This window comes from Trichosurus vulpecula, chromosome 5 (assembly GCF_011100635.1).
Source record: "Trichosurus vulpecula isolate mTriVul1 chromosome 5, mTriVul1.pri, whole genome shotgun sequence".
NCBI classification, from domain to species: Eukaryota; Metazoa; Chordata; class Mammalia; order Diprotodontia; family Phalangeridae; genus Trichosurus; species Trichosurus vulpecula.
In genome coordinates, this window is record NC_050577.1 from 112,226,339 (window position 1) to 112,241,963 (window position 15,625).

The following is a 15,625-nucleotide window of genomic DNA, read 5'->3' on the forward strand; positions in this document are numbered from 1 at the left end:
AAAATTATCCCTTAAATAATTTTTATGTTTTGAAATCTCAACAGGCTTCCAACCATGTACATTCTCATTATTTTTCATGTAGAATCAATATAATGCACATTTTAAATCTACTACATAGTTCTCAGGCAGAATATAAAAGTTACTTCAGAATACTGCAAATATTTGGTATGAGTCTGCATATCACTTCCTAAGTTATGATTTCCCATGTAACTCCTAAATTAAATTTTTTTAAATATGAAAAACTAAGTGAAATCCAAAGAAATAGACAGACCTGAGTTCTAGTGTCCATGTCTTGCCTCGCCGTGACTGTACCAAGGCTTTGAGGGAATTTGCAATGCATCGCTTTCCATCCCAGTACAAAAGAACTGCTACTAAACCTCTTGTAAGGCCAGGAAAATGAGGCTGCTGGTGTTCTCCTAAAAGTGAGAAGACAGTAAAGAATTAACAAGAAAATATAACACATATGAAAGATAAAGGAAAGATCAACATACAGCTGAAAAACAACATAATTTAACAATGTATTTAGGTCATATCTGCTTATTTTATAATACATTTGTTTAAAACGATCGCTAGTTTAATAGTCAAGTTATTATACAGAAATGCAATCATAAAGTCATGTTTTTATTAAGCCTCTACTACCTGAAAGGGGAATACGAAATATAAGATATGAACTTTGCCCTTAGAGAGTTCAGTTAAAGATTTGTTTTAAAATATCCTTTCCTCAAATCAAACTGATGTTGTACAACAACAAAATGTACTGTGGATGAATATTGACAGCAAAATATCTCCCAGGGGTTCAGTGAATGCGTTTGCCACACAAATCTCAGCATCAGTATGGCAAGTCAAAATCCATAGGAATAACAAAACAGTGGGTGGAAAATTTAAAACAACTGATTTGTTTGCTTCCACTTAATCTCTTTCCCCACCACGAAATTACATTTAAGAAAAAAGGATAGCTATGAGTTGTTTTTAATCTTCCATTAAAACTCTTTTAGTTGAAATAACTTCTAGATAAGCTAACAGCACTGAATAATCTTTACTGACTTATAACAAGCTTAAAGCACCAATATAAAAAAAAATGCAGAAAGAAAGCATACTACATTAAAGAACAACCCGACACTGTCCCTTCCAAATTTCTATGGATTCCTGATCTTGACTGTGAAGTTATTCCATTAAACAGAGCAGATCCTAATTCAACCATACTTTTTCCTGAGTGATTCCTGAACATATCTTGCAATAAATCATCCAGAGGTCTCCCTTTAGGACTTTAACTTTCCAGGAGCACCAGTGCATCTGGTGTCTGCAGAGTCTATCTGAAACCTATGGTGTTGATGGACTAAGTGAATGGACTGCCCATATAACTTCATGTTGGAAGAAATAAACATGCATCATCCATTTGACACATTTCTATGGTTTGTTAGCCTAAGCCTTTTTCAGTGGTCATGGTTCTCAGGAAGAAGGCTCTTCAGTATTCTGGGGATACTTGTATTCAGCACAAAGACATCTACAAATAGGAGTGTCTAGGAAAACTCAGCATGCAAAAGGAAACATTCTTGCATTTAGTCTCTGGGCAAAACATCCTCTATGACATGACCACCTCTACTGACTATACGTCTCCTTGTTTGATGGCTCCATTCATACTGATAATCAGAGAATTGTTGAACAAAGTTATCTCTCTAGTTCAGGTTATCTTGTATGATCTTAACATGTGTGTGACAGACACCTTTTGGACACCTTTAAGACTGTTTGGTTCCCAGTCAAATGCTTTTATATGAACAATAAGAATAAACATAGTGGGATCAGTTATGTGACTATTCTGTTCTCATAGTTTCATCAAGGATACCCTAGATATATGTGGAGATAATTCTTACAAAAATTTTATAGAGATAAGAAAATAGACTTATGGGTCATTAGTCGCTGTTTTTCCTATCAATCTTCTTTTAATTACTGTGATGTTTTCCCAATCTTTCAGTATTTCTTCCTCTTTCAGATATTCTGAAAATCAGTCCTTCAGTACTTTCGAAATGGTATCACCTCCAGCATGGATTTCTTTTATGTGCATGTGTGCATAGTAAATATCTCAATACAATAGTATAATGACAATAAGTTTGCAGTCACGTTTTACATAAAACAAGTTGTTTTATAGCTTTCACAGTTTTCCAAAGAACATTTCCATAAAAGAAAGGCAAAATGGTACAGCAGACTAAATAATGTACCATATAGTATACTAGGACCCAACCCTGATATATCTTTCAATTTCAAATCTCAAAATTCAAAAATACTTCCTGGGCACATCCTCCTGGCTGTCCCTTCAGCACCTCAAACCCAGCACATTCAAGACCAGATTCATTATCCTCCCCCCAAAATCTGCTTCCCTTTCCACCTTCCCTATTTCCCACCCTGAGTCTCTGAGTCTTTGCTCATGCTATTTCCTATATGGAGCATGCCCCACTCAACCCCACTTCCTTCACTCTCTGCCTATGTTAATCCTACCTGACAATTAAGGCCCAACTCCAATGTTACCTCCTCCATTAAGCCCTCCCTGATTCCTCTCAGGCAACAGCAATCCCGGCCTCCTAAGACCTTGTAAACTTTGTATCTCTCTTATGCTTTCATTTCATACCTTGTACTCTTCATTTCTTCATTTCATTTCTTGTACTCTTGCTGTTTATGTAGGTGTCATAATTCCCTTCTAGACTATGTTTTCTATGAGGATGGTGAACTAGGCCCCATTTATTCTGTGGATCTATTCAATCACCCTGACAAGTGTTCTGCACATGTCAGATTCTGATAAATATTTGTACAAGTTGCTGAAGTGGAGAGTTTAATTCCTTTTCTAATCCCATCCTTAGTCTCTCATGTGGCACTGGGCAATTTATGGAACTTCTTAAGCCCTCAATTTCATTTCCCCCATGTGCAAAATAAAAAGATATTCACTCCTTAGAGAAGGGGACTTAGATAATAAATACCCAATGGTACACACACACACACACACACACACACACACACATATTTTCTATGTCACAAAGTAATTTGGGGATCTCTTAGTTTACCATTTCAAACAGTTACATCAAAACTGGTTAAATTAACAATTTTAACAAAGAAAAAAGACATACCCTGAGCAATATATTTCAAGTGAATTGGCTTCTTTATTTTAAAAAATGGACATATCTGGAATCTAGATCCTTTACCATTTTCTAAATATGCACTAATAATTACAATCATCAGCACTATTAGATCACAATATCCACATTTATACAAAATTGCCTAAGATTTTCAAAGTGCTTTACCACAACCCCAAGTATTCAGCAGAGGTTTGGTTTAATTCCAACCTACCAGCCAAAAGAAGTTCAACAGCAGCTAGTTCACCAATGTCAAAGAGGTCACTCAGGATGAAGGCTTCTCTAATGAGCTGCTCAGGAAGAAGTCGAGTTCCTTGCTGACCCTGGATAGCAACTCCTTCTGTACTTGCCTTCTGAACCTTCTCGTGTTGCTGAACATTTTTGGCCTGAAAAGCAAAAATGATGATAAACTGAACATATGGTCAGCAGGAGGCTTCATGTCACTGCTAAAAGTATGACATGAGTAACCTAGTCCTGATGTAGATACAAGCAGAAACATTTTTTCTTAAATAATCTGAAAAGAAATCAATAGCCCTAAGGTAATAATTTTAAATAATATTACGCTAGTTCCCATCCTTTCAGTCTAACCACTTCCTCAGCTTCCATAGGTTCAAATATGATATCTATGGAGAAAATTCCCAAAAGTATTTTTTACCCTGCTCTAGCCTGTATTCTAACCTGTATTCTAAGCACTAGTCCAGTGTCAGCAGCAGCTTGATATCTCTACCTGGACATCCTATAGGCAACTCACAATCAACATATCTAAAAAAGAACTCACGATCCTCTCCCTAAACCTACTCCACCTCCACTTTCAGATTTCCACTGAAGTCACTACTATACTCTCATTCTCTTCCCATTTATAACCTCAGAGTCACCCTCAGCTCCTCCTTCACCCCCACCCCATACATCCAAACAATTATCTTGCCTTATCAATCATACCTCTATTGCATCTCTAGTATCCATTCTTTTCTATCAACTCAAATGGCCACAACTTAATTCTTCATCCCCCATGTAGTTAATACTCCCTTTCTCTTTATGCAATTCCCAAAAGAAAATCCCTTACTGGATTCTTGAACAATGAGATGAAATCAGGTTTGTGTTTCTTTAAAATAAGGTCAACAAGGTGGACAGCTTCAGGTTGTCTTCTCCAAATGGCGTTTCCCACTGTCTGCCAGATGTCTTTGTATGGACCCCAAAGGCTAGCAGCTTAAAGAAAAATTAACAAATTAAAATCTACATTTGGAATGCAATCTTATAAATCTAAAACTATTCAGTTTCACTTTAAATGAAGAAAATTACTTTGCAGAGGATAAACGATCTCACTTCTAAATACAGGAAGTTATCTGTACAGATTATATATAAACTTAGAAGTATAAATTCAGAAATTCTGATGTTCTTAGGAACGAATATACATGATACTTTACACCTCCACAGTTGGGACAGAAACTAGACCTGTGATTTCATTGTTATAGGAAATTCCCTCCATCGGTGCACTTTCTCTGCAACTTAAGAGTCTGAGACTTGTCTAGCGCAGAGGGGCTAAAAAGAGCATACAACATTCAAGTGAAGGCCAAACCAGATTAAGACGCAATTGGGAAACTAACAAAATAAATAAAAAATAAAACATAGATAACATTATAGTTTAAAACTGAATCAGTATTGATTTACCCATAGGGATCTTTATGTATGGGTTAGTCCTGTCCCCTCACTCCAAACTCATGCAGAACTTGAACCCAGGTATTCTTGGCTCCAAGGCCAGTTTTCCATTCACTGTACCAGTCCAATATCTTATAAATGACAAGAACAACAGTAGAACATAATATACACAGCTTATGAAAAGTAGAGATGATATTATGAAGTTTCTGTGAACAAGCTAATTTAGGAGTATGGAAGAAAGAAAAGATGACAAATTTTCTGGGAAGCTATTTGAGGGTGGTACAGATTTTTATTTAATTTTATGTAGGTATTATAGGTTAGGTGGACTTTCTTAGATGACTTATAGAGGAATATACAAGTCACACAGGACAGAAATGTGCAGATGGGATACAATCTGCCCTACTGACTAGAGCATCCACATCAAATAGATCACAGATTCATATAATGAAGATAGTACAAAAACTGGTATGGCAGAAAAAGGGGAAGAACAGACAGAGGAAGCAACTTTGTGACCTCGAATGGCCAAGCTAAAGAGTGTGGACTTTAGGCTTGAAGCAATGGGGAGCCACTGCAGGATTTGGATATTGCTGAAATTAGTGTTTTTGAAAGTTTAATCTAGCAGCGCTATACAGAATGGACTGGAGAGACACTGACGGCACAAAGGCCAGGTGGGAAGTTGTTACAGTAATCTAGCTTTGAGCACACAGACTAAAGTCGACCCTGAAAACAAAAAGGGACAGACACCTGAAAGACTGCAATGAAAGAATCAGGAGGACTGGGTGATTGACTAGAAATAGCCAAAGAGCCAAAATAACTTCAAGCTAAGTCAGGAAAAATTTGCAAGCAAAATATCACAGAAACAATAATACAAGAGAAGGAACACGGGGTATGGAAGTCCTACCCACAAAGAGCTATACTCCAGGCACTAGCCAAAAGTTTAAAAATCAGTCAATTTCTAAGTACTACAGGTAATACTCTGAAAATTTCTGTTTTAGTCAACCACAAGAAACCCAGTTCTTCTTAAACAGCTACTCTGCTCCTTGGTAATGTGGTATAGACATAAGGCACTGGTTTGGAGTCAGGGACTTGAGCTGAAACACTGACTCCACTATTTAATACTTGTGGAAGCCTAGGCAAATCATTTAAGAGCCAAACTCAAACCAGACTAAAATGTTATTGGGAAATGTTTAATAAAATAAAAATATAGTATAAAATAGATAAATGTTCATTTGTGGTAATCTAAGTTAATATACTGCCACAGAGATCCATTTCTATTTGACTGCTGTTTGTCCTTTGTTCTTGAAGAGGACCATGACATCAGGAAGGTGATGTCATGACTTGCAAATGAATTGGATTTAAGTGAGGCAGGGCTGTGCAAAGTCACAGCCTCAATCTCTCCTCTGGAGCCAACTGGGTCCAGTGGCCAGATAAAGATCAAGATGACTAGAGATGGATAGAAAGGGAGACCTTGGCCTTTTTAAGCCAAGGTCTTTCCCAGGTCTCAGTATGTCTGAGGCAATACCCATTCAGTGATTAAGACTAGGTAAGAAATGAGGCAAAAAATGGCCTCTTCCACCTAGTCAAAAAAAAAATCCATCTGGGAGGGGAAGACCCTCAGGATTTCTAGCCAAACAAAAACAACTGATATTTATACTCACTCTGAGCCATCAGAACCAAACACCAACCAGGTAAGGATTGTGCTGGGACCCACTGTTGGCCAATCAATGAGAACTAGAGTGACTTGGAGTTAAGGCCAGTCTTTAAGAAGTAAAGTTAAGACACCAATGGACTGGAGGATCAACAGAAGGACTGTGTCTTTTTCCATGGCACTGTCTTGTCCAAAATTTGTCTTAGCAGAATGGATAAAGGTACAGAAAGCATTCTTACTGAAGCAGAAATGATACAAAGCTGGGAGAGATAACTAACATTCTAGGCAACAGATTTTAAAAGATTAACAGGCTAGAACAACGTGCCAAAATTAGATAGAACAGGGATACATGTAAAGTCTTACAATTCGATTTCTGGGCACAAAAGTTAAGGACATAAAAACAAAATGAACTTTGCAGAGGAAAGAGTGGGAGTGGCAACTAGGATAATGCAAGGTGAAGAGTTGCTGAAGGTACTAATATTGGTAACACAGCCCTAATATTAGTACTAAATGATAAAGTAGGGATGATATTTTTTTTAATTCATTTAAAAGGCAAGAGGGAAGACATATTGGGTGACATTTTACAGAGATTTCTACAGAGGGCAGAAGGTTGGACTAGCTGACCCCTAAATCCTTTCAAGATCTAAGATTCTGATTCTAAATTTTGAGACAGTAAAAGAAGACCACCAAAAACCACACTCAACAATGGGTTACAAATACGAAGGAAAAAGTCTATTGGGTCTGGTTCACTCAACAATCTCAGAAAGTCAAAAATCACAAAATTTAACTCACTGAATCATAGAATTTGAGAGCCGAACTAGAGCCATCTGGTATAAACTCCCCTCTCCCCATGCCATACCCAACAAGTAGACATCCAGTCTCTGCTGGAAGATCTAAGAGCAGGGGAGAGTCGACCACCACTCCAGAGTCCATTCTACTTTCAGACAGGAAATTTTTCCCAACTCAAGTCTAACTCTGCCTCTGCCATTTTTATGTATTGCTCCTGGTTCTGCTGCCTAAGGCCAAAAGGAGAAAGTATAGTCCCTCACCTACTTGACAGGCCATCCAAATACTTGAAGACACCTATTATGGCCCCATACATCTTCTCTTTTCCAAGGTAAAAACCTCCTTCAACGTAATCTCACATGGCATGGATTCCAAGCCCTTCACCATTGGTGGATGGCTTTCTCTGAATTCTCTCTAGCAGTTTATCTTATCAATGTCTGTGGCATCCAGAACCAAACACAATAATATTCCAAATAAGGTCTGACCAGGGCAGAACACAGTAGGACTATCATTTCCTTAAAGATGGCTCTCTTAATTCAACCAAAGAGTACATTAGCTTTTCTAACTGCCACATACTGAGTTTATAGTCCAATAAAACCCTCATATTTTTTCATAAAACCTGCTTCCTAACCACGCAGTCACCATTTTATACTTGTGAAGCTGATTTCTGAACAAGTATAAAACATCAAATTTATCCCCATTAAACTTCATTTTATCTGATTGAATACAAGGCTCTAGACGGTCAAAATGACGATACAATTGCCTATTTTTTTTCTCTTGAAAAACAGTACTTGAAAATTTAGTTGGTTCGTTGTTGTCCTTCACTCTTGAAGAGGACCAAAATGATCACTATACCAGAGTCAAGTTTCAACATGTCCGACTGTGGCTAATCAAACCAATATAAGCTCAGAATGTTCTACCACAGGTTGGGCACAAATACTCCATGAGAACATTTGGGGTGGATGGTCTAAATTTGCGCATCCTGAATTTCCTTTGAGCTGTTTCAATTCTGCTTTGTTTACAGAGCACCATACCTTCTCTCATGTGGGAATGCCATGCTGAACGGGCCTGTGCAAGTGTGTCCCATGTCACACAATCAATTCCAATGTACTTAAAGAACTTGAGTGTCCTTGTATTGCTTCTTCTGACCACCATGTGAATGCTTGACCTGTGTGAGTTCTCCATAAAATAAGACTTTTTGGCAAGCTCAACTCTCTGCTTAGAGGTACCCATTTTGGGTTTTAAGAGTGTTCCCACTATATCCCTCAATTTAGGAGCAGAAGCCTTCAGAAAGTTTCCATCAAGCAAGGTTGAAAGGTGGGCCATGGCTGACATCTGTAAGAAAAAAACCAAGCCTAATCCCTAACCCCCGACCTGAAGAGAAGGAAGCAGGAAGAAATAAGGGAAGGGAAGACAATCAGAGGAAGAGCTGCTAAAGTGATATTCCTAACGAAAAGCATGACCACGTTAGGCTCCTGCTCAACAAACTCCAGTGACTCCTATTACCTCTAGGAACAAACACAAACTCCTCTGGCATTGAAAATCCTTCACAATCTGACTACCATCCACTAAAGAACTCTAATAGTGCATCCAAACTGGCTTTCTTGCTGTATCTCTCACAATGACATTTTGTCTCTTTTTCTCATATCTTCTCACAGGCCTTCCCCCATACCTGGAACAGACTCCCTCCTAACTCTACTCTTAGAATCCCTAGTTTCCTTCAAAGGTTCACTCAAATGTTACTTCCTACATGAGGCCCTTCCTGAACACCCCGCTACTAGTGCTGCTTCCACGTGCCTTATTACCAATTATCTCTTTCATTTATTTCACGTCTCTATTATATAGACATTTTGGGGTCCATGTTTCCACCCAATAATCTCTAATTTGTTTTTGCATACCCAGTGCCTAGCAAACAGCAGATACTTAATAAATGCTTCTGATTGACTGATCCATAGCGGCAAAGGAAGGCAGTCCCATGAAACAAGATCTCCTTGCTTTCTTTGTATTCCACAAGGCACCCCAACTCTGAATCCTCTTCCAGGAGTGCTCAGGGGACAGCACAGATGTGCCTCACTTTTTCCAGGAGGTGGAATGTTACTGAAACGCTGTGGGTCAATGAAACCTTTTATATGAATCCTGCAGTAACTAAACTGAAATCACTTTTTTGTACTAATTTGCTTCTTCTGTAAATCTGAATATTCACACATTTATCTTACTTAGAGGCTGCAAAAGCTCCTCAAAGATAGGGCCTGTTCCAAATAAGATTTTTTTTCTTTGAATCCTCAGCACTGAGCACAGAGTAGATGCCTAAGAAATTAAATTAATTCATGGAACTGAGCTAAGAATCATGAAATTGTGGGTTTAAATCCCTTTTCTGATACTTACTGGCTATGATTCTGGATGAGTCGGTTATCTTCTATGTGCCTCAAGGCCACTCTGGGACTTCTCTAAGTCACAGAAAGGGAGTTTCCCCACAAGGGCCCAAAATCAGAGACCTTAAGTATTTATGTAACTTTACTTAAAGTGAAATGTGGTTCCAATATGCTGTTTACTACTTGTAGAGTCTCCTGAATCTGGGTCTTTTCACTATCTGTTCTCCACTGCTGTGAAAAACTCTCTCCCCCCATCTCAGCCTCCTGGCTTCCTTCAAGAGTCAGCTCAGATCCCATCTTCTGCAAAAGCCTGCACCTTCATGCCTGTAAAACTGTTCGCATATTGTCTCCTCTATCAGAATGGGAGCTCCTTGCAGGCAGGGATATTTTTAGCTTTCTTCATATCACCAACCCTTAGCACAGTGCCTGGCATATAATGAGTGCTTAAGAAAAGTTTGTTGACTTAATTTATTACCTATGCGAATTTGGGCAAGTCACCGTGCCTTCCTAAGACTCAGTTACCTTGTCAGTAAAATGAGGGAGGTGGCCTTGCTGGCCTCTGAGATCAATTATCCTAAAATCTCCAAGAACAGTGTTCTCTTCTCACTACACCATCCCGCACGTGGACAGGTAACAAGCATGTTGGACAGAGGCGACCTACTTAGGCCCATGAAACAATTAGAAGATCTCAATCAACAAGTCTACAACTGACTCATTCCTTTCCCCCAAACTGTCTACTATGCAATGTCAACTCTTCCAGAGCAGAAATGACAATTTGTTTGAGACATTTTCACATTTCTCGGACCCCTGCCTTCAACACCCTGCACCCTGGACGCTAAACAAGCAAGGACCAGAAGCAGATGGGTAGCCCAGTGGATGGAATGCTGTACAGAAGACCTCAGTTCAAATTCAGCCTCAGATACTTTCTTGCTGTGTGACCCCCGGCTGGGTCATTCAACGTGTTGACCTCGGTTCCTCCATCTGTAAAATGGGGATTATAAACTAATCCCTAGCTCCCAAGGTTGTGTGACCCTGGGCAAGTCATTTAACCTCTGTCTGACTCAGTTTCCCCATCCGTAGAATAGGAATACTGATAGAACCTACCTCCCAAGATTACTGCCTGTGCGTCCCTGGGCAAGTCACAACCTCTCCCTGCCTCAGTTCCCCCATCTGCAAAGTGGGGATAAGAATTGCACCTACTTCCCAGGATTACTAGCTGTGTGAACCTGGGCAAGTCATGTACGTGGCTTCACTTTGCTCGTCTGCAAAATGGGGGGGGGGGGGTGGTGGTAATAATAGAACCCTACCTCCCAAGGCTTCGTGACCCAGGGTAAATTCACTGGACTGCAGCCCGCCTCAGTTTCCCTATCTGTAGGATAGAAATGACAATACCCCCTTCTTCCCCGGGTGACTGAGGATCCACGCGCGATAATATTTGCGGAACGCTTTGCAAACCCACCAGGCCACCTCCCAGCTCCCCCGGCCGCATGGGGGCGGGGACCTGCGGCCCAGCGAGGGGCACGAAGGCTGACCAAAGGCGACGGAGAAGCCGGGGGAGCAGCTCCGGCCGCCCCGCCCTGCCGGCCGGAGGGCTCGCGGGGCAGCCTGGGCAGCGGCCGCTGTATTCAAATCCCGCCGAGGGGCGTGACGCGAGGCCGGTCCCAAGGCCGAGGGGCCCAAACCCGGCCGGGGGCCGGGGCCGTGCTCCAAGCGCCGCGCCCCCACCCTCCCCGCACCCCGGGGCCCTGGGAGCCGGCGCCGGGTTCACGCTTCCCGGCGGCCGAGGAATCAATGAAGGGCCCCAGCCGGCTCTTACCCGAATTTACCGCCAACAATGAAGCCATCTTGGAGGCCAACTGCCCGGGCTCTCCCGGCGCATGGAAGGCCCAGAGGAGAGAGGGGAAGGCTACGGCGGTGCCTGCACAGAATTGCTGCGATCCCGCTCTCTACGAAACTCACGCCGCTCCGAGGGAGGCGGGGGGCACAGCCCAGATATCTGCCTCTGGTGTAAATATCGATTTTCGTCGTTAATGTTTATTTTCAAATAAGGCAGGGGCCGCTCGAGTGACACCTGAGGTCTTCGTGCGAACGCCGGCTCCCCGCAGTACCTGCTGGGATATGTAGTTCGCTTGTCACTATCGGCTTTACTACAAATTAGTAAGCTAGTGCGAACAACCGAATCCCCAGAATTAACGATTTTAGGATTATTATTAATTAATGTTTCTTGATTCTGGATAAGTTATTATTGCTTCTTCCTATGATTTGGAGAAATGTGTGCGCAAGCTATCCTTTCTTTCTTATTAAATTCCTCTTCTCTTCCCTCTTTACTCCCTTCTGCCTGGAAGGCTTTACCAAAAGTTTCCACGAAGACCAGAAACTGAATCTACTGTTAACAATATCCTAAAAAAAAAACAAAACAAAACAGTATTCCAAGTTTAATATGTCAAAAATGCTTGTACAGAGCAAAGAAAATCACAAAGATTTCATTAATATACATGGAAGTCCCAAACACTTGTTGCTTTTCCAAGCTCTGTTAATTTGGGCATAATAGGCATAAATACCTTGCACTGTATTGATATAGATATTTCTTTTTGTTGATAAGTAAGTTTTCATTTATGTGTTTTGGGTTTCTTTTTAACATTACTATAGCTTCCCCTTAGTATCCTTCACCCTCCTAGAGAGAAAAAGAAGAGAAATAAATTACATTATTGATCAATAAATCACAGAAGTGTGAAAATGTGTGCAATGTACAACACTAGTGGATCTTTCACATCTGCAAAGAGGTGGGGTAAAAGTCTGCATTTTCATGGCTTTATTTTTAAGATACTCCATGAACCTTACAAGTCACATTAGTTTCTCACAATACTCCACAGAGGTTAAAAGGAAACAGGTGTCATTGCAACCACTTTACCTTGGAAAAACTGAAAGACAGATATTGAGGGACTTAAGTTTACACAGACAGCTAGTGAGAAGATTCAATTCAACCAATATTTCTTAAGCATCTACACCAAGTTATGTTCTGAGAAAACTAGGGGGGCAGGGTGGGGGAACGGTTCTTGACCTCAAGGAGCTTACATCTTCCTGGGCAATTCAACATTTACTCGTGTGAGTAAATGTAAAATAATTTCAAGCGGAAAAGTGTGCTAGCAACTGAAGGGATCAAAAAAGGCCTCTTGAGCATGGTGGTACCTGAGCTGTGCTTCGAAGGAAGCTAGGAATTCTAAGACACAGATGAAAAGGGACTACATTTGAGACATAAAGGACTTTGTGTACCAAGGCATAAACATGGTAAATAGAATGTTTTGTACAAGAAAGCAGCTAACAGGCTAGTTTGACTGGAATGGAGAATGCATGAAAGAGCAATATGAAATAAAATGGGACAGCTATGGGGGAGCCAGAATGAAGAGGACTTTAAATGCCAAACAAAGGAGTATTTTATGCTAGAGGAAAACAGGAAACTATTGAATATTTTTTAGTTGAGGCAAGGCAACAAGTATGTATCGAAGCACTTACAATGTATCAGGCGCAGATACATATGGAAGATATGTTGAAAGAATATAAATTTGACCACTGTGTGAATATTGGATTGTAGAAGAGAGAAACTAAAGGCAAAGAGACAAATTAGGATGCTATTACAGTAGTCCAGTTTAGAAAATGAAAGTAGGAAGTAAAGAGGAAGCCATGCAAGTGGAGATATATAGGAGAATGTCCAGGCAGAACCATTCAGTTGTTGAAGGAAAGGGAAGAATTAAAGATGACTCACAAGGTTATGAATATAAGTGACAAGAAATATGGTAGTTTGGAAAAGAAATAAGTTTTAGAAAAAATAGGGGTTCCCTTTTACACATATTTAGTTGGGGATGTACACAGAATATCCAAGTGAAGCTGTTATCACCAAACAATATAGTAAAGAGATTAAGGCTAAATTAAATATATTTGGAAGTCACCTGTATAGAGACGATAAACCCATAATAACTGCTCTGATTGCCAAGAGAAAGAGTGTAGAGGGAAAAAAGACAAGGGCCAGGATAGAGCCCTTTGGGAAACCTACACTTAGTGATTAGGAAGAAAGAGAATGATCCAGCAAAGGAGAATGGTCAGAGAAGTAGGAAGAGAACCAAGAAAAAGCACTGTCATGGAAGTCAGGGGAGAAATAGAGTGTCCAGGAGAAAGAAGTCCACAGTGGTTAAAAACTATAAAAAGATCGAGTTGAATGAGGCCCAAGAAAAGGCTATTTTTTTGTGTTTTTAGTACAGTGTCTGGCCTATATGAGGTGCTTCATTAATGAATTGATTGATTGATTGATTTAGCAATTAACAGACAACTGACAACTTTGCCATGAGAATTTTTATTTGAGCGTTGGGGACAAAAACTGATTATAAGACGTTGAGAAGTGAGTAGTAGGAGATGAAGAAATGGAACCAATGAGATTAAGCCAAGCTTTGTAGCAATTTAGCTATGAAGAAAGAAGAAAAGTTGAATTGAATTGCATAGTACAAACATTATATATTTAAAAGTAAGTATGTTGTTGGCATTCAAAGAAGGGAGTTATCAATTCAGTTCAACAAACACCTACTAAGGACTTGCACATGAAAGACAGTATGCTAGAACACGAACGCGCTAGAACAAAAATCAAACAGTCCATGCCCTCAGGGAGCTAACAAGTTCCTACTACAAGGATAGAACATGGATGAGGAAGGGCGGGGAATAGTAACAAGGGAAGATGTCCTGGAAAACATAAGGCTAAAGTTGCGTTGTAAGGATAGAACATGGTTGGGGAAGATGGCTTGAGGCAGTAAGAAGGAAAGCTATCCTGGAAAACATAAGGCTGAAGTTGTGTCATGAGGAAAGTAAAATGACTGCAACAACATCAAACAGGAGGCAGCTAGATGCCTCAGTGGACAGAACACTGGGCCTGGAGTCAGGAAGACCTGAGTTCAAATCCAGCCTCAAAAACTTACCAGCTATGTGACCCTGGACAAGTCACTTAACTTCTGTTTGCCTTAATCCATTGGAGATGGAAATGGCAAACCACTCCAGGATCTTTGCTAAGAAAAATGCCATGGATGGGGGCGGAGCCAAGATGGCAACTGGAAAGCAGGGACTTGCATGAGATCCCCGCCAGGTCCCTCCAAAAACCTATTTAAAAAAATGGCTATGAACAAATTCTAGAACTGCAGAACCCGCAAAATAGCAGAGGGAAGCAGGGATCCAGCCCAGGGCAGCCTGGATGGTTACTGGGTGAGGTCTATCGCGCACGGAGCTGGGAGACGAGGGGAGCAGAACTCAGCATGGGTGACAGCAGGACCAACCAGACCAGGACCTGGGTGGTACAGGCCCTAGCACCCTGAATCAGTGAGCTGTGGCAGTTGCCAGACTTCTCAACCCACAAACACCAAAGACAACAGAGAAGGTTAGTGGGAAAAGCTGCAGGGGACAGAGTGAAAAGAGTTCCTGGTTCAGCCACTGCCCCGGGGGCAGCGGAGGTGGTGCAGCTACAGAACTACAGCTGCAGTTGCTTCTGGCCCCAGGCCCACCTGGTGGGAGGAACTAAGTGGAGGATCAGAGCAGGAGTGCAGAGGCTGCTTAAGATTTGCTTCAGGTCCTGGTTGGTGGTTCTTGGGGAAGGAGGAGTGCTGGTGTGGCAGAGCTAGCTATATAGAAATAGCTCTGAAAACAATGGCACATCCCCTCAAGCTTGGAACAAAGTACTCTTTACTCTACAAGCAGTCATACCCCAATGAAAAACTTGAGCGTCAAGTAAGTTGGCTAGGAACATGGCCAGGCAGCAAAAACAGACTCAGATTCAGTCTCAGACTTTGGAATCTTTCTTTGGTGACAAAGAAGAACAAAACATACAGCCAGAAGAAGTCAACAAAGTCAAAGAGCCTACATCAAAAGCCTCCAAGAAAAATATGAACTGGTCTCAGGCCATGGAAGAGCTCAAAAAGGATTTGGAAAAGTGAGTTAGAGAAGTAGAGGAAAAACTGGGAAGAGAAATGAGAGTGATGTGAGAAAACCATGAAAAACAAGTCAATGAC

General features: G+C 40.9%; 1 protein-coding gene across 2 annotated transcripts in view; it reads right to left on the minus strand.

Annotated features, from left to right (window-relative positions):
- Positions 1-11,457, minus strand: part of NUP205 (nucleoporin 205) — an 82,035-nt gene extending 70,578 nt beyond the window's left edge. The window contains exons 1-4 of one of the 2 annotated variants that reach the window (XM_036760379.1): positions 11,401-11,457; positions 4,186-4,328; positions 3,337-3,508; positions 272-416 (exon numbers count right to left, since the gene is read on the minus strand). In XM_036760379.1, coding sequence (XP_036616274.1) covers positions 272-416; positions 3,337-3,508; positions 4,186-4,328; positions 11,401-11,428 — 488 coding nt within the window. In that variant the 5' untranslated portion in view covers positions 11,429-11,457. The remainder of the gene's footprint in view (positions 1-271; positions 417-3,336; positions 3,509-4,185; positions 4,329-11,400) is intronic. The other variant, XM_036760380.1, reaches the window with a different exon arrangement.
- Between the last annotated feature and the right edge of the window lie 4,168 nt (positions 11,458-15,625).